Raw genomic sequence first — 19548 nt, forward strand, 5'->3', positions numbered from 1 at the left:
TTCTCTAAAGAATTTGGTTCCTTTGAATAAGAAACTTCCCTCCAAATTAAAGTTTAAACACTCACTAAGGGTTAACACTTGCTTGTTGTTCATTTATTAAGTGTAAACAAGAGAGAATGCTTTAACATGGAAATACATCTTCCTGTGTCTGTCTCCAAAATTATGTACCACCATATTGGCCATACTGGTGTTTTTTGATCCAAATCAGGACTAGAACTATTTACTTGATATTTTATACAGAACATCCACCTATCATTTTTCCCATGCTAGGAATCATTCTTAAGGACATCAACTGTGGAAGAATCAGAATATTTCACTTGATCTAGGAGTTTAAGTGATAAATTCCTCAGGAGGTAGAGGCAGGATGATCATGAACACAAGGCCCACAGAGCAGTGCCAGGCGCTATCCCGAGACCCTGGGAGGAAAACGAAGAAGGGGAAGAGAAGGGAAGGAGGATGTCAACACTTACTCACTGGGGCTACTGATCCCCCTGAGCGCCTTGGATTTTGCAACATGAACGTCTCCCCTGAAGACAGAGAAGCAAGTGGGGTGTCCACAAAGAAATCGGTCTAGAGCTGAAGTCAGACAAAGCAGGAAGTTACACTGCTTCATTATGACAAGCAGAGAATGATACAGGGGCTCATGCCAGAGGGTCAAAATAGTAAGTTCACAAAATAGGTGGGGTGGCAAACATCTATAATTTTAGCAATCAAAAGGCAGAGACCAACAGATCTCTGTAAGTTCAGGCCAGCCAGGGCTACACAGAGAGATCCCGGTCTTTAAAAAAACAACAAAACCCACATCTGCCCCTAAATTTTCAAGAGACATTTATAAAATAAAACAGTCCTGTAAGACACACAGAAAAGGAAAACTACTGTGCCATCAATCTACAATTAGACCACAATATATAATTATGTTAATCATATATATGAGATAGATATATCATATACACACACCCACATACACAGATATATTTCTAATATATTAGAACATTCTCTAATTCTCTAATTCTCCAGGAGCCCAAATTCCATAAGGACAAGACCTTATTCATGTAACTGCCTTCTCTTCCAAATGTTTAAAAAAATATTTCATGTTTCTTGAGTAGATAGTAAAGAATGTTCATAAAAATTTGGCAATTTAATATAGATAAATTCGGACTCCAAGTTAAATAAGAATTGTGTGAACATTATTTATAAACTTTGATCTCCACAATAAACAATACAATTTTAAACTCAACTTGGTTTAAATAAAGAAAGGCATGAAGCTGAATCTATTAATTCCATGTATGACTAACGACTCCACTATAAAGTTTTCAAATAAGCACGCCAAGTCTGCACCCTCCAGAGTGTTCCAAACTAGCAAGGATAAGACAAACAAAGGAAAAGTATTAGAGAAGGTCACTAGTCATTGAGAGGAGAAAAAAAGGCAAATATTTTACTTAACATGGAAATCAATTCTATATTAATCAAAGGATTCAATAATAAAACCATGAGTATAAGAAAACCTTCAAAAAGACTAGTGAAAAAAGAAGTTTCTTAGCATAATGAACAAAATTATACAAGACATACATTTTGAAGCTTCTTCACAGAAAGCAGTATCACAAACAGGAGGAGGAAATTAAGAAACTCAAGAAACACTATTTGTTATATATATGACTGGGTATTCCTAAAGTCAGCCAGAAACAGACAAACTGTAAAAGGCACATGTCCAGGAAATTCTCAAAGACAGTGACACAGATGGCCGGCCAGTGAAACAAACTAAGTGTATATATACCAACAGAGTCACCCATAAGAATTTTTCACTGAAAGCACTGATAAAAGTATGTTTGTAGCAGCTTTATTTGTAATAGCCAGAAGCTGGAAACAGCCCAGATGCCCCTCAACTGAAGAATGGATGCAGAAACTGTGGTACATCTATACAATGGAGTATTACTCAGCAATGAAAAATAAGGAAATCATGAAATTTGCAGGTAAATGGTGGGACCTGGAAAGGATCATCCTGAGTGAGTTGTCCCAGAAGCAAAAAGACACACACGGTATATACTCACTCATATAAACATACAACATAGGATAAAACCACTAAAATCTGTACATCCAAACAAACTAAGCAAAAGAGAGGACCCTAACTAAAACGCTCAATCCCCATCCTGAAAGGCAAAGAGGATGGACATCAGAAAAAGAAGAAAACAGGAAACAACCTAGGAACCTGCTACAGAGGGCCTCTGAAAGCCAGAAGAAGAAAACAGGAAACAACCTAGGAACCTGCCACAGAGGGCCTCTGAAAGCCTCTGCCGTGCAGACTGTCAAAGCAGATGCTGAGCCTGATGACCAACTGTCGGGCAGAGTGAATGGAATTTTATGTAACAAGTGGGAAATAGCAAGAGCTGGAGAGGACAGGAACTCCACAAGGAGAGCAACAAAACAAGAAAATTTGAACACAGGGAACTTCCCAGAGACCCATACTCCAACCAAGGACTATTCATGGAGATAACCTAGAACCCCTGCACAGATGTAGCTCATGGCAGTTTAGTGTCCAAGTGGGTTACATAGTAACGGGAAGAGGGACTGCCTCTGACATAATCTGATTGGCCTGTTCTTTGATCACCTCCCCCTGAGGGGGGAGCAGCCTTACCAGGCCACGGTAGAGGACAATGCAGCCAATTTTGATGAGAACTGATAGACTAAGATCAGAAATGAGAGGAGAACCTCCCCTATCAGTGGACTTGGGGAGTGGCATGCATGCAGAAAGGGGAGGGAGGGTGGGATTGGGAGGGGATGAGGGAGGGGCTTATGGAGGGATACAAAAATGAATAAAGTGTAATTAATAAAAAATTTTTAAAAAAATAAACAATAAAAAAAAGCATACAGTGAAAGAGACTCTTGTACTGACAGAAATATAAACTGGTACCTACGTGAAGAATCTCACAAAAGCAATCCTAACTTCCAAGTCTGTACCTATGTAAAAATATTTCCCGTAAGCACAGGACATGCTTTCTGTAAACTGTTTATAAAGCTGAAAATATTTATTAATCACTAACGGGAGTGATTAAATTAAGGTGCATCTCTAAATAGAAGACAACATAAACAGAGCATTGTTGAGTCCTTAAGAAGCCACGGAGGTTTCCGACTTGTAATCCCAACACACTGGGAAGCTGACGCAGGAGGACTGAGAGCTCAAGTCCGGCCTGGAACATAGCTCAAGAGCCAAGAAAACAAAAACTGAAGATAACCTACCACGGTAAATCCAAAAGTATTCCTATGTAAATAATTCCAGAAAAAGTAAGGTCTTGGACCATGTTAGGCGCATGTGACATGAGCTACATTACATGCTCTGATTTGTTAAAAATATATCTAGCTGTCATTCAAGGGATGTGGTATAGCACATAAAAATATTAATAAAAAAAAGAGTCAAAATTTTCACTTGTACAGGTTTTTAAATACCTCAGTTTGTGAAAACCAGAACAAAACAAGCTATGCAGAGTGCACTTGCACGCGCGCACACACACAAATGGGTTTCGGCTCAGTAGTAGAGTACTTGTAGGTAAGTACTCTACCTTGTGAGGCACCTAAAAATACTGCACAAACAAACAAAAAATAACATATTAACAGAGGACATACAAAAACTACACAATTCCTTCTAAGCTCCTACAACCTCTGGGTCACCGTATGACAGCTTCCCTGCTCTGTTTCAGCACACAGGATGGCAATACAATACTATATAACACGCTACATAATACTCTCATGCTGCAAAGTGGTGGAGAACTGTGGTTCTTACACAACCACGGAGTACCTCTTTACGGCAGTGACGCTGTGCTATGATGTTACGCTGCATTTAGATGCAGTCCAACTACGTCATTCTCAGAGCAGACGCTGACCGTAGGTCAAAGAGCATCTCCACATATGTAGCTCACTTTGTAGTTTTTTAAAGAGCAGGGTGTCACGTGTCCCGTCTAGCCTGGAAGTCTCTGTATGAATAAAGGAGGATGATGCTGAGCTCCTGGTCCTTCTGCCTCTTCCTCCAAGTGTGACTTTACAAGCACACGCCCCACACATGGTTGTGCAGGGCTGGGAGAGGAGCCCAGAGCAGCAGGCATGCTAGGCGACCTTCAACATCTATTTGCCTGATGCTATTGTTCTGATCAGAGAAAGGAGGAGTAATGGATTACTCTAACATTGTTCTTCAATTCACAACATTTGTATTTATTTATTGTATACTTGAGCATCTTTTGGATATATGCCCAGGAGTGGGTATAGCTGGATCTTAAGGTAAAATCTATAGTCCTAAAGAAGCTAACCAACAAGGAGGACCCTACAAAAGAGGCTGAAACCTCACTCAGAAGAGCAAACAAGATAGGCATCAGAAGTAGAAGAGGACTAGGAACAGTACAAGAGCCTTCTACAAGGCACCTCTGAAAGACTATACAGCTACTAGAGTATTGAAGGAGATACTGAGACTCATAGCCAAACTTTGGGCAGAGTGCAGGAAACCTTATGGAAGAAGAGGGAGATAGAAAGACCTGGAGTGGACAGGAACTCCACAAGAAGAGCAACAGATCCAAAAAACAAAACAAAACAAAACAAAACACCTAGGCCCAGGGGGCTCTATAGAGACCAATACTCCAACCAAGGACCATGCATGGAGAGGACCTAGACCCCCTGCTCAGATAAAGTCCATAGGCAAGCTCAGTTTCCAAGTGGGTTCCCTAGTAAGGGGTGCAGGGGCTGTCTCTGACATGAACTCAGTGACCAGCTCTTTGATCACCTCCTCCTGGGGGTGGGGGGTGCAGGCTTGCCAGGCCACAAAGGAAGATGATGCATCCAGCCTTGATGAGACCTGATAAGCTAGGGTCAGACAGAAGGAGAGGAGGTCCTCCCCTATCAGTGGACTAGGGAAGGGGCATAGGGAGAGGAAAGGGAGGATGGGTGGGATTCGGAGGAGATGAGGGAGGGGCTATAGCTGGAATACAAAGTGGAAAGAGAGAGAGAGAGAGAGAGAGAGAGAGAGAGAGAAAGAAAGAAAGAAAGAAAGAAAGAAAGAAAGAAAGAAAGAAAGAAAGAAAGAAAGAAAGAAGGAAGAAACAAACAGACAGACAGACAAACAAACAGCCAGCCAAAATACCTTGTTTTTAATTTGGACATCATATTACCATAAGATCACATAACCTTGGGAAAAGCAAGCAGTCTCTGTGGTTTGCTGGAACTTAAGCATGTTAAGACTGCTGAGTGCCCTATAATTTTATATAGCTAGGAAATTTTGTATAGGAACTCTTAGTAACAGGCATTCCTAAACTAAATACTGAGCTTACTTTAACAGTGTTTTTTGTTTTCTTTGGTATAATGGCTATATTTGATCATGGTTCTATTTAAAGGACCCCTTTTAGGAGAATGGAAAGATGTCTTAGCAGTTAAAAATACTGGCTGCTCTTCCAGTGAACCTGGGTTTGATTTCCAGCACCCACAGGGCAGAACATGTAAGTTTTATACTTGTTACATAAAAAACTCTTACCAATCCCATAGACAGTTACTGTTTCTATAAGGTCTAATAAGACATTGTACAAAGGAGCGAGGGTATACATTAATAATCATTTGGCAAAACAATTGCAGCGTAAGAGAGCAGAGTGACTGGCTCATCATGCACTCAACTAGGGGACGAAACTCTGGTCAAAAGCTGACAGCTTGGTCAAGAAAAGTTTCGAAATACGCCCTGCATGACCAAGGATCACTAACATTTCCCATGAAAGGAGAAATTGTGACTGTTCAGTCTAGTTCAACATACAATTTAATAGTGCCCCGACATACATCAGTGCACTGGACAGGAAACTGATGAGTTTTCATATTTACTGGTGGATGTATACACACATTTGTGTGTTACTGATTTCTGCCCAAAGTACTTATATAATTCTGTAATGCATACTTAAGTACAGGTACTCACAGGGTAACTGCTCAGTGGAATGTGCTTGCCTTGTATGCCAAGGCCCCATAACCACCCGCATACACATCCTAAGAAGAGAGAGAATGCACACATACACAAGCTAATCAAAAGATACAGTTCCTTACCAAGACACACGAACATATCTCATAAGACCTAGATATCGGCAACATTTCCACATCCACATGATCTTAACATTACTCTTCACCAATCAATACTGTGAGTGTAACAACACTCTTTCTAATTACAAGGGATAGCCTAGTCCACAGCAAGACAGGTTCACTCTTCACAATTCTAAATAAAGAACTATCTCCGCTGGACAAAAGAGGAAACAGAGAAACTTAATGATTTGACCAGGGGTGGAGGAGCTGAAGAGTAGCAGTCTGGGACTGTACCTCAAGCAGTCTAGCTCCAAAATCAGGCTCTCACACCATTCCTTAATTGCCATCTCCAAAGAAACCCTTAGCCGATCCCTTAACACTTAATCACCCAACTAGGAACACGAATGGGTATTTCTACGAATTGAATTTTAGATATGGCGTAGTTAGTAAAATTTTGCCTGACAATTTAATTTAAAAACTTTACATTGATTTTTTTTTCTTTGCAAAAGAAAAAAAAAGCTAAAAATGTGAGTGTTGGAAAGATATGAGCACTGGCTGCTCTTCCAGAGGACCTGGGTTTAACTTCCAGCACCCACATAGTGGCTCTCAACCTTCTGTAACTCTAGTTCCAGGAGATCCAACATCATCTTCTTACCTCTCTGTTAGTGCACAGACAGACATGAAGGCAAAACAGCCATACACATAAAATAATTTTGTAAAGCTGTGGACATGATCCCGATATAAATGCCCATAATCCTGAGATCAGCCTAGGCCACAGAACAGAACAACATTACAAATTACGTAGTGCAACTATCCCACCAAAGGAGGAAACTGATTCATGGGAAATGAAATAATTTGTTTAAAGGCAAAACACTAGAGCTTTTAGAACCAGACAACAGTGTGATTCTAGGACTCGTATTCTTAGTAATTCTACCGTGTCAATTTCCCCAAATGATTTATACTTATACTAAGGATAACCACCCATAACCTAAGCGCTTATCACTTTTTCTTTTAACATCAATTGAGGACACTGGCACATTTACTCTTAAATATACTACTAATCTTTAGTTTTGTTAAATTTATAGTAACAAAATTGTTATTAAGCTCAAAAACTTCAGAAAAATATATGATGAGCAAATCTTCTTTGCCATTGGAAGCTTTAATAATTAATTCTAGTTTATATTCAGATGACCACGTGAAAACAATGGAAAGGGGGAGAAATTCATTTTCTGACACTATGTTGGGAATTTGTGGTAACATACAAGATAGGTTATGACATATGTGAAGTAAAGACATTAAGCAATAGCTATAGTGACAAATAAATATGTAGTTACAGGTTAGCTTATACAGACTACAGAAACATGAGCTACAGCAATGAGAACCGTAGCACCACCTCAAGGACTGAAAAAAAGCTTCACATAAGGCTTCTGGGGAGTGATGGCTGCTGTTTCCAGGATAAACTAGAACTAGGGTAGAGATGCTAAATTTTTCCTCAACTTTAATGACAACTTTACCATCAGAAGTTAAGGCTTATCTGTAAATCTCTTTACAGAAAAAAAAAATAAAATAAAATGAACTTTTAAAACCAGGTAGATGCTTTAATACTGAAAGTGTAAGTCTCAATACAGCAAATCTAACTAAATAACAATTTTTAAAATTACCTCCTGTTAGTTGCTAATTTCCTTGATTTCATTTACCATTGATCCAACTCAGTCTGGGGGAGGGTTACATTCGTGCAAGTTAACACAGCTTAATCGTTAACTGTATTCATCTGCCAACCTTGTGTGCCTGCAGCAAACAGTTGTGTCTATATAAAGTCAAGAGGTCCTAGTCTCCTTACAGGAGAAAGTAGTTCCAAATTGCTTGAAATTGAATGATTAGGATTAAAAATGCACTCAATTAAAATATTTCTTTTTCTTTTTCCTTTAGTAATTTCTTCCAGAATTGATCCAGATAATTCACCATTTGATCCTGTACCTTCAGAGCCCAAATCAAGATTTGCTATGTTGGACGATGTCAAAATTTTAGCCAATGGTCTCCTTCAGCTGGGACATGGTCTTAAAGATTTTGTTCATAAAACTAAGGGCCAAATTAACGACATATTTCAGAAACTCAACATATTTGATCAATCTTTTTATGACCTATCACTTCAAACCAATGAAATCAAAGAAGAGGAAAAGGCACTAAGAAGAACTACATCTAAGCTACAGGTAAAAAATGAGGAGGTGAAGAATATGTCACTTGAACTGAACTCAAAACTTGAAAGCCTCCTTGAGGAGAAAATCGCACTTCAACAAAAAGTCATCGCTTTGGAGGAGCAGCTAACCAGTTTAATACAAAACCAACCTGGGGCGCAGGAGCACCCAGAGGTGATATCACTTAAAGTAAGTAGAAATCGCAGCACTCTGCTGGCTTTCAATGTGCATTTTTAAAAATATATTTTTAAGATATACTAATTTAAGTACTCTGCTACACTACTAAAACACTTGATTTTGCCAAGAAATATTATTGTAGGAAATAAAATTTTCTTCCGTAACTTGAACTCAGGTTTTGCTTCTCTAATATTATGTTTGAAAAGAGCTAAATTTTTTATTTCATATGATAATTAAATAAAATTTATAACATTCAACTATTATGCTACTGCTAATAGAAGAGAAAATTAAAAGAAATTTAAACTGAAAACTGAAGAACAGTTTTATGTTTAATATTAATTTCTATTAATAAAAAATGGATTATATTAAAATTAGTTTTATACTAATCCAAAAATGGATTGATATAGTAAATGATATAATCTAATTCCTCTGAAATATTGTTTCTTTTAAGTAAGATTCAGAAAATTTTAGATGTAGCAATTTTTAATACAGTAACAAACATGTTATTACTTGAGAAAAACACAGGACAATGATAGTGAGTGTTCATTTTTCTAACCTACCACTGGTTTAAAAAGTAGATGACTATTACAAATAAATAAAAGCTTAAATAAAAGACAGAAGAAATTTTTAACAAACTACAATCTGTGCACAGAGTTTTGTAGAACAGCAAGATAACAGAATCAGAGACCTCCTCCACACTGTGGAAGAACAATACAAACAACTAAGCCAACAGCACAGCCAGATAAAAGAAATAGAAAACCAGGTAAGCAGTCTGCTGCACCAGCTGATGTCAACACGGGCTGTCAACCATGCTCCGCAGCTGATCATCTGCTTGCAACTTTCTGTGCAACTGAGCAACTAACCTCTGTCTTACAGTTCCTACCACATGTTCTCGCAAGAACGCAGCAGAGCCTGCCTTGTAGAACTACTGAGGGAGGAGGATCCGTAACTGAGTCCATTAAAGGGATCCTATTACATTTTAAATCAATCTGTCCTACTTAAAACCCCGACCTGGCTTCCCATCTTGCTCAGAATCCCTCTTAGAACCTGCAGCAACCTGATCCCTCATTATCTTACAGGCCTCATCTCACCAGCTTCCTTGCTGTGCCTCAGCCTCTGTCTGGGTGATCTCTTGTCTAGAATGCTTTTTTCTAGTATCTGCACTTCCCATACTTTTATCAAACACAAAACGCTTGGTGAAACTATCCCAAGTCATTTAATCAAAAATAAAAGTCTCCCCCAAATCCATTACATTGTGTTTTCTCTTTAACATCTTTACATTTAGCATAAACAGAAGCTATTTCTTGCCTATCTCTGAATTCAAGTGGAATATTGGTGACCCTGGGATTCTTTTTTTATTACTTTAATTACTAAAACCCTTCATACAGAACACAGTATGACATATAATAGGCACATAATAAGCAAAACATATAGCTTTACTAGTGCTTTTCCTTTTAATCAACATTTCTCTTGTTTTGTTTGCTTCATTCTCTTAATTTTGTCCTTCATTAAATAATACATTTGGTTAAATATCTCAAGAACAGCATGTCTGTACATTCTGGAAAGCATGTTTATTCCTTTCGCTGGCATACAGAACTGTGGTCAGGCCTCTGCACATGCTCAGCAAGCACTCTGCCACTGAGCCGTACCTCCAGCTCTGCTCATTGTTCTTAGCATCAAACAGTAATATTGTAAACGGAAAGACATGTCCATAATTGTAATTTTGATATCTTACCCAGAATTCCCTAATTTTAAGAGTAGACTTATGATTTATATTCTTTTATCAGCTCAGAAAGACTGGTATTCAAGAACCCACAGGAAATTTTCTTTCTTCTAAATCAAGAGCACCAAGAACTACTCCCCCTCTGCAGCCGAATGAAACAAAAAATATAGGAAAAGATGGTAAGATAATTTGGGAGGTATTCTTCATAAAATTCCTATTTTTAGGGCCTAGACTAAAAAAGTAAAAAGAAAGATATATCAAATGCCATCACCAAATGTCAATTTAATTGGATCCTGTTTCTTTTTTTAACATTTTAACACTATAAATGACATTCTTAGGATATAAAGATGATATAAAAATGGAATGATTATTGAGTTCATAGATATAAAATGATACTACACGTGTAGAAAAGGAATACAATCACATTTATAGGACACATGGAGAACTATGCAAGGGGCCAAAGGTCCTATTTAAAAATTACTTTCAAAAGCAACAAACAAAATACATTCATGTGTATAAAAAAAAAATGCACTTTTAGAAACTGAAAGATTTCGGAGTTCTCTTCAAAAATTCTATTTTCCTATTTGTTTAAAACCTTTCACAGGTAAAAACAAAAGTTCCAGGGAACAGAGCCACCATTTCCAGCTAGACTTCAGTAAAACAATACATTTCCAACAGTTACTTTGTTTCTGCAATTCACACAGGAAAGACACCTATTAGCTCTCTTCCTGTACATTCAGTTTCTACACATCTGTTGGTTCTAGTTATGAACCAAATCCTGTACTAAGCTTCTGCTCCTTAATAATCTCACCATGTCTAGCAAAAATAATGCTTTTTAAAGCTATTTTCTTTTAAAATAAATAAGTTGGAAATGTTATTTGGATAGTCTGCCATCCAATAAACGTGCCTTAACATAAACGATAATGTACACTCACATCAATTCCATGACGTAGTAGTGAAATTGCAAGCTCCAAAGATACTTCTAGTCCTAAATATTGCAAAATAATGTTTGTTAACTCTAGACCTTCCCGCTGACTGCTCCGCTATCTATAACAGAGGCGAACATACAAGTGGCATATATGCTATTAGACCAAGCAACTCTCCAGCGTTTAATGTCTACTGTGAAACCCAATCAGGTAAACCCTGCAGAAGCCGGGAATGGATTGCAGTGAATTCAAGGTACTCATTACCTATTACCAAAACTAAGCCTGTTATCAACCTATAAGACATGATCATTCATGCAAATAAAGTATATTACCTTAACTATATAGTACCAAATCAACAAATCATCTCAGACAGCCAAAGTTAATACCAAACTCAAAACATGGTTATTTTTCCCGTCAACATTAATCTGCTAAAAGTAACTACGTTCATTCACTCTCCAGGGCGTCCATGGACATTAATTCAACACCGGAAAGATGGGTCACAAAACTTCAACGAAACGTGGGAGAACTACAAAAATGGTTTTGGGAGGCTTGATGGTAAAGTGATTTCCTCGCATTGTTCATTTATCTGCTAAGAATATTAACTGGATGTGCTGCTAGAGGACTAAGATCTTAACACTTTGGGAAGAGGGTGAGAAGTGAAGCAGGAGGACTGAAAGCTTAAGGCCAGTCTAAGTCACATACTGAGACCCACTTCTCAAAAGAATTATAAATTAAGAAACAACTATAAAATGGGCAGTGGAAATTTAACAATAACAGAAAAAATCCAGCCTTCCTAAAGCTGATCGATACATATTCTACATGTTAGCAATTACAGTTATTGTAATTATACTCACTACTATTGCATGTCTGCTCTTAAGAATGCTAGCTGAATTCAATAGTTCATGATTATTATAGATTATCATAGTTATTAAGGAAAATAGTGTCACGGGTTTTAGTGACACTTTAGTAATAATATGAATGAGCTGCAAAGATAGCATGATGGTACTATTTCATTGAAGTAACACAGGTTAAAATGTAGCTAGAAGTATGCATTGTGGCAGAGCACTTAACTAGCGCAATACTGGGCCTTATCCCCAGCAGCACAAAGGAAGTAATAAAAATGAAAAATGAAACAGAGTTAGAAGGGATAGGTGAACTATCAGAGATTCAGTGCCTAATTACTTAAGTACTAATTTGAATCATTCAATATTATAAATATACACTACAGAACTGTGGTTCTCTGTGATATATAGAATAGAATATCCTATTTTGATCACCATCAAAACTATAGAAATAAGTAAAACAATAAAAATAGATACTTCAAATCAAAAAAGCACATTATGGACATTTATGAATGTGCACTATTCGCTTATAAAGTAGCATTCAACTGCTATTATACCAAAAAAAATTTTTAAAGATGTATTATTTGTACATCATTCTGCCTGCACGTGAGCCTGCATGCTAGAAGAGGGTGAGGGATCTCATTATAGATGGTTGTGATCCACCATGTGATTGCTAGGAATTGAACTCAGGACCTTTGGAAGAACAGACAGTGATCTTAACCTTTGCACTGTCTCTCCAGGCCCCTATACAAAAATTTTTAAAACTCAGTACTATTTGATTATTTTTAAAGTTCTCTATTCCCTCCACTAGTTAAATATCTAAGAGAAGGTCTACCCAGTGATATTATGCAGTTCTAATTATTCTATTTCTAAACAGGAAATAGCTCCATTTATAATCTTTAAGTGAAGTTTTCTAACTCAATAGTAATATTTATCTTTTTCATTAAACACTTCAATACAGATTTATAACGATCTAGTTGTAGTACTTATATTATTTATTTCGGATTTTTAATCCTAAATAAAAAGTTTTAATAATAGAGAAAAATACTAATAACATTCAAATCTATTTTTTAATTTATGAGGTTCTTTTTCTATAGAAAAACCTAATTCATATTTGAAAAACCTAACATCACCATTATGTAAAACTGGATCTATAAAAGCATTCTCTTGACTAAATGTGGGTATATTACTGAACAACTGAGGTAAAGTGGTATGTGTATGCATAAGGAGGTACGAGTCAGTTCCTACTCCATCAATGGCCAAACCTAAAAATATTTGTAATATGGAATATGTCATATAGAAAATATATTGTAAAACATATTTTTGAAGTAAAGTTGAATTTAATCAAGACAAAATTTTAATATAGACCTAAACACAGGCTTAATTAACGTTAAGGGAGAAAAAGTCACACTTCAATTATGAACTGAGAATATAGTTCAATGGGAAAGTCTTTCTCAGCATGCATGCAGTCGGATTCAGTCTCCAGAACTCAAAGAAAGTAGAAAATAAATAGATAGATAGATAGATAGATAGATAGATAGATAGATAGATAGATAGACAGACACATGATAGATAGATAGATAGATAGATAGATAGATAGATAGACAGATACATGATAGATAGATAGATAGATAGATAGATAGATAGATAGATAGATAGATAGATAGGATAGATAGATGGAAAGATCAGAAACAGAGGGAGGGTGGAATGTAGAGAAGTGCATACACCCAGACACAGACATGTTTGGCAAAAGTGTGTGTTAATATAGGTTTTAGAAAGTGTTTGGGGTTTTTGAGATAGGGTCTCACATAGTCCAAGATGGCCTTAAATAGCTTTGGGTAGTTGAGGATTTTGAACAATTCTTCCTGTCTCAAGCTCCCAAGTATAAACATTACAAAGCACATACCATAACATCAATAACATAAATGCTTTACAAGATTTCAGTATAACCACAGCGTCAGTGCTAAAATGACTCATTTATGTCAACAAACTAGAAATAACTTTAACAACTGGCCAGGGCCCTGTAGTGACAGCGCTGGAGTGGTTAAGGCAGGAAGAGCTGAACTTAACTTCCAGGCCAGTCAGGACCTGATCTGTAGGTAACAATACACGGCTTCTTCTAACCTTTCTCTTTAGGAGAATTCTGGTTGGGCCTAGAGAAGATCTATGCCATAGTAAGACAGTCTAACTACATCTTACGACTGGAGCTACAAGACTGGAGAGACAGCATGCACTATGTTGAATATTCCTTTTACCTGGGCAATGGCAAAACCAACTACACACTACATGTGGCTGAGATTGCTGGCAATGCCCCTGAGGCACTCCCAGAACACAGAGACCTGATGTTTTCTACATGGGATCACAGAACAAAGGAACAGCTCTACTGCCCAGAAAATTATTCAGGTATTCAGTTAACACCAATGCTTTTTTTTCTTCAAAGTATCCCTTACAATTTTAGCTATTATCTATACTATCATTTCTTTAAAATATTAATCTCAAGCAAGCCTTCTCTCCAAAGACAGACCTGTTGATTGTAGTAGAAGTGCCAATGCTTGTTCAGCTATTTTCCTGCAATGTTCCTATGTGATGGTGTATGTGAATTACACAGATTAATGAATATTGGAATATGTACACCCATAATATAATAGTATTTATATGAAATAAACATACATATATGCAAAAAAACTAACAGCTTGACAGCAGCCATTTATCCAATTAAATGATACACCTGTCTTCTTTAGGAGGCTGGTGGTGGCATGGCGTATGTGGAGAAAACAACCTCAATGGTAAATACAACAAACCCAGAGGCAAACCCAAGCCAAAGAGGAAGAGAGGGATCTACTGGAAGACTAAGAATGGAAAGCTCTACTCCATCAAATCATCCAAAATGATGGTTCAGCCCACCAATTGAGAAGGCTTTGCACAAACTGAGACAAATTAAAAGGTCACTAAATTAAATATTGAAATCCTCCCAAGATTTAATATCTGGCATTAAATTTTTAATGGAAAGCTTGAGAAATGAATTTTCAATCAGCTTTAAAGTCACAGTTAAAATCAGATATCATCCCATCAACTTACACAATTTACCTTTTCAATGCTACAGCACCATTTGTTCATGTTTGTGGTGTGGGAATCAATTTAAGATGGCCCAAATCATGTGGGAGTGGTGGCTCATGCCTTTCAGCCCAGCTTTTAGGAAGCAGAGGCAGGCAGATCTGAGTGTGAGGCCAGCGCTGTTTATAGAGTGTGCTCCAGGACAGCCAGGGCTATAAAAAAAAACCTTGCCTCAAAAAACACATCAAAACAAAACAACAAAAACAAACTACCACCAACAAAACACCAACAAACAAAACATAAAACCATGATTCCAATCTAAATGGGAACAGGTAAATTCTAAATTGTTCTTAAATTCAAAACCTTAAAACTTCAAATTTTTAAAAAAGAACAGTTTGTTAAACTTCAAAAAGTGGTATATTTTACAGTTCTCAGATTCTGAATTACTAGTTTCAAATTTAAATTCAGCCAACTTAAAATACATACCTGTAATAGGAACTTTTAAAATTAAGCGTCATTTGCTATAACATTATCCGGAGTAAAGGATTCTTTTTTTTTTTAACTTTTATTAATTAGACTTTATTCATTTTGTATCCCCCCCATAAGCCCTAAGCCCCTCCCACCTCCCCTCCCTTTAAGGTCGTCATGTACTGAACGCTGAGCGTGACGGAGCGTTTGCACTAGGCTCCATGTCTGCCAGTACAGTAGCTCTGGTCACTTAGCATATCTGCACTGTGAACACTTAATACTATGATAATTTTAAGTGACATTTGTCATAGTGCAATAAGAATTAATGCCGTTGTAATATTAAATTGAAATTTAACAAGAATTTATTATCCCTGGGCAGGATGGGAATCTAACATCTTATATATAAGTAGAAATAAAAATCAGAATGCATTATCAAATGTTTTAAAACCTAACAGGCATGTATGTTTAAAATTCATAGACACTGGCAGTAAAATAAGCTTGACTGTTTCTAAAAAGTAATTCAAACTTTAACTCCCCATGGACTGTCAGATACAATATCATGACATCACCTGTCAGCATTTGTCCCAAGTCAGTTTTTCACTCCATGGCTAGAAGAGCACCTGTTGCTCTTCCAGAAGACCTGAGTTTGGTTCTCAGTACCTACACTGGGGGCCCACAACCACCTGTAACTCCAGGTTCAGAGGATCCAAGCCTTCTCACCAACAGGAGCACATAAAGATCACACACATATACACACACACAAACACACAATTGGTGTTTTACCTACATGTATGTGTGAGAGTGTCCAACCTTTTGGAATTGGAGTTACAGGCAGATGTGAGGTGCTACATGGGTGCTGGGAATTGAACCTGGGTCCTTTGGAAGAACAGCAAGTGCTCTTATCCACTGAGCCATCTCTCCAGTCCCCAAAAATATATGTTAAAAAAAAAACTGCCAACAATGAGAATTTTGAGTGAAACCCAGTTTTTAAAGATAGGTAGTACCCAGTACACTACGGCTTGACTCGGTCAATACACAGCATGATAGCTTAAGGTAGCCTATATCATACGTATTTTTAAAATCGCATGAGATTCATACGGTCTATATGGATCCTACATTTTTTTTCTACAGAAAAACACATAAGAATAAAAGCAAGAAAAAGCTATAGTTTTCAGAGATACAGTCCAATTTGCAAAAAAAAAAAAAAATTTTTTTTGAGTGTTACTGCCGAATGCTAAAATAGATCCATGACCAAAAAACAACAAGAAACTTTCAAATACACAATGACTCTTCATGTAACACAGCAGGCGTTTGTTTCTTCTATACTCTCCTTTTCTTATATCCTAACATGGAGTGCTTCGTTTGTTCCTTTTAGAAGTACCATATTGGTCTTTCTCCCCCCCCCCCCCCAGAATGCTCAGATTGAGAAATTACTCTGGTAGAGAGTAATTTCATTTCTTTTCCTGGAGAAGATTTTAGCACTGACCCCCAGCTGACTAATCTGGGGGACTTTTCCTACTCACTTTCCCTAAGCGTTCTCTAATACTTGCTAATCACATTCCAAGACCGATACACTGAGCCTGGCTTATCCCTCGCTTCGATCTATCTCTATAACTTGTCCTTCCTCATATCCTCTTATTGACAAGGATCAACACAACCCTTCTTTTGGAGGAGGGAAGCCTGTGTGTAAGAAAATATGTGTGTATTCATGAAGGAGTGCATGTATGTGTAAGTGTGTTTACATTCGGAGGGCAGAGGTCTGTGTCAGCTGCCTTCCTCAATCTCTCGCCACCCTATTTTTTTAAGACGGGGGTCTCTCATTACACCTGGAGCTTATTAATTCAGGAGGTTAGACAGCCAAACAGCTGCAGAAGCCTCCTGTCTGGCATCAGACACTGAGGTGGCAGGAGGAGGCCTGCCATCCCTGAGTGTCAGGTAGGAGATGAAGGGATCTGAACTCGATCCTCGTGATTATGTGATGGGTGCTTTGCTTTACTGACGGAGCCATCTCCCCAGTCCCAATACGATCTTTGTAAATGTGACCCTCAAACATTCCATCTACCCTCATGGACTCTGTTTTCCATGGATAGTTTTCCCAACTCTATCTACTCAACCCATAATCTTTGTTCCTCTGTCCTCACACTGCTTACTGGCCACCTCCCTCTCTGCTATCCTAGGCACATCAAGTAGCAGCATAGCCCCTTCAGGTCTTTCCAGTTTCTCTCCCTCCCTCTCTGTGCCACACACCCTCCTAACTTCTCTAACCATCAGCACCACTACCAGGCTCTCAGCCACAGAAGTCTGGAACCTGAAGAATGTCTGGCTTTTTTCACTTGAACTTGTACACACGCTTTCTTGTATCCTATAATCTTTCTTTTGAAATGTTCTTCGGATAAGCCTTCTTCTCAGGGACTGTTTTTAGCCTGATCTACTCCTAGCCTACTAATTTTACTTCCCACTCAATCATGCTATAAGAAGTTTATGATAACGATACAGTACCTGTTTTGTTTAAGGTTGTCTACTATAAAAATACAACAGCTGAGAATAATTAAAATATATCCTTATAACAGATTTTAGAGTTATTGGGTAATGACCTGCCACTAAAACATAGGATCTTACAACATACTGATCATAAATCTATCTTCATAAACATACTCCATAAATCTATGTTCACATGAAGTTCTTTTCCACAAGAATCAAAGGAATGATACTCCTTTATGAGTTCGGTCTCTTCTGTGGGCTTCACATATGCTCTACAGCTATACCCTCCCAAGAATATTTCCCAATTCCAAGAGCACTTGCCTCAAGAGCAAGATTCAGATCCTTCCAGCAATCCAAGATCCGTAGAACCTGACCCCAATCATCTCTCTAGGTTTTTTGAGTTGGGGACCAGCCATGCAGCCCAGCTGGCGTCAAACATGCTGTCCACCTTTCTCAGCCTCCTAAGGTCAGGGGCTCCATGTGTGACTCTCCAGGGCTGGCTACTCTTGAACCATTTCCCCAACACAACATTGCTCTTCTGAAATCAAAATGCACATACTTTAAATTGCAACCTCCAGTAAGCATTTTCCTAATTAGTCCCATCTGCCTACACTTCCACCCCTCCCTTCTGACTGGAGAGGACATATTTACATCCTGAGGCACGGCAATCTCACTTCTTCCACAGGCGTAGTAAATAGCAGCTCCCTCCTTCCGCCCATGAATGATGCGGCGCTTATGCCTTTATCCCTAAATGGCAGCATTACATAGACAAAAAAGTAAACCTAGCGGATTGTAATAGCAAGTCAAAAATAGAAAACTAAAAGGCTAAGAGCACCAAACATCCATCTACCCGATCTTGGGGAATACTGTAAAATCTGATGCCAAGAGCTTAGTTAGACAATATGAGAGCTAGCACACACATTTCTTATTCCAGAGTCACCTGCTGCTGTACGGTCTGGTAACCTATTTTCTCAGAACACAGTAAGCATCTTTTCATGCTATCCCCTTCTTAGTAACTATGGCAGTCAGTTTACTCAGACAGGAGTAGATATGTATTCATCAGCCAGTATTTATTGAATTCCTACTTTACACAAGGTATTCCAAATTTGTATTATTATATCTCCTACCTTCTGCACAGAATAGCATGACCTCATGGTTTGGTTTGGTTTTGTCCCCATCGCTAACACCCACAAGCAATGCACTTATGTGTGCACTATTCAGTGACTTTCTAACACGGCATTTTGAAAACTGAAAGTCATCAAGCAATTACCCCTTCCAGCAAAGTCCAAAGTATTCTCCGTGGGTGCAAACCACCTAGAGCAAAATTACTCAATTGATGTCAACTGTGCGGTTCAAGGTTATGAGAGTAGGGTTAACAAGTCCCCACAATACGCCTTCATAAGCTGATATTTCAACTGAGTTTAAAAAAAAATACAAAATATAACAAAGAATTCCATCTAAACCACAAGAATGTTTGCTACAGCTCAAATGCTCTCAGGTAGTAGCAAACCTAAAAATGATTAGGTTTACTGAAACAGCAATAAACAATTACCTTAAAGTTACAGAACTGTTGCTGTTCATCTCCGGAGAAGCAACCAAGCTTCAGTCTACAATCCACACACAGGAGTAGGCACCAGCCAAGCCTGTCTGGG

At 38.0% G+C, this 19548-nt stretch overlaps 2 protein-coding genes across 7 annotated transcripts in view; one reads left to right on the forward strand and one right to left on the reverse strand.

Annotated features, from left to right (window-relative positions):
* Dock7 (dedicator of cytokinesis 7) overlaps positions 1 to 19548 on the reverse strand; it is a 191754-nt gene that overhangs the window by 102685 nt on the left and 69521 nt on the right. The window lies entirely within an intron of this gene.
* Positions 7842 to 14875, forward strand: Angptl3 (angiopoietin like 3). Its single transcript, XM_055628703.1, has 7 exons — positions 7842 to 8414; positions 9055 to 9165; positions 10190 to 10304; positions 11148 to 11261; positions 11511 to 11606; positions 14030 to 14296; positions 14635 to 14875. Exons 1-7 carry the CDS (start codon positions 7920 to 7922, stop codon positions 14802 to 14804), a joined length of 1368 nt encoding a protein of 455 aa, XP_055484678.1. The 5' UTR covers positions 7842 to 7919; the 3' UTR covers positions 14805 to 14875.

Source organism: Psammomys obesus, unplaced genomic scaffold (genome assembly GCF_907164565.1).
Source record: "Psammomys obesus unplaced genomic scaffold, mPsaObe1.curated_primary_1811, whole genome shotgun sequence".
In the NCBI taxonomy this organism is placed as follows: domain Eukaryota; kingdom Metazoa; phylum Chordata; class Mammalia; order Rodentia; family Muridae; genus Psammomys; species Psammomys obesus.

What these genes read in the sequence shown, in the direction of transcription:
- Angptl3 (XM_055628703.1), top strand. Translation starts at nt 7,920, where the DNA reads ATGCACTCAATTAAAATATTTCTTTTTCTTTTTCCTTTAGTAATTTCT. An exon ending in CAGAGGTGATATCACTTAAA is followed by an intron (nt 8,415 to 9,054) that starts GTAAGTAGAAAT and finishes ATCTGTGCACAG; the next exon opens with AGTTTTGTAGAACAGCAAGA. An exon ending in TGGTTTTGGGAGGCTTGATG is followed by an intron (nt 11,607 to 14,029) that starts GTAAAGTGATTT and finishes CTTTCTCTTTAG; the next exon opens with GAGAATTCTGGTTGGGCCTA.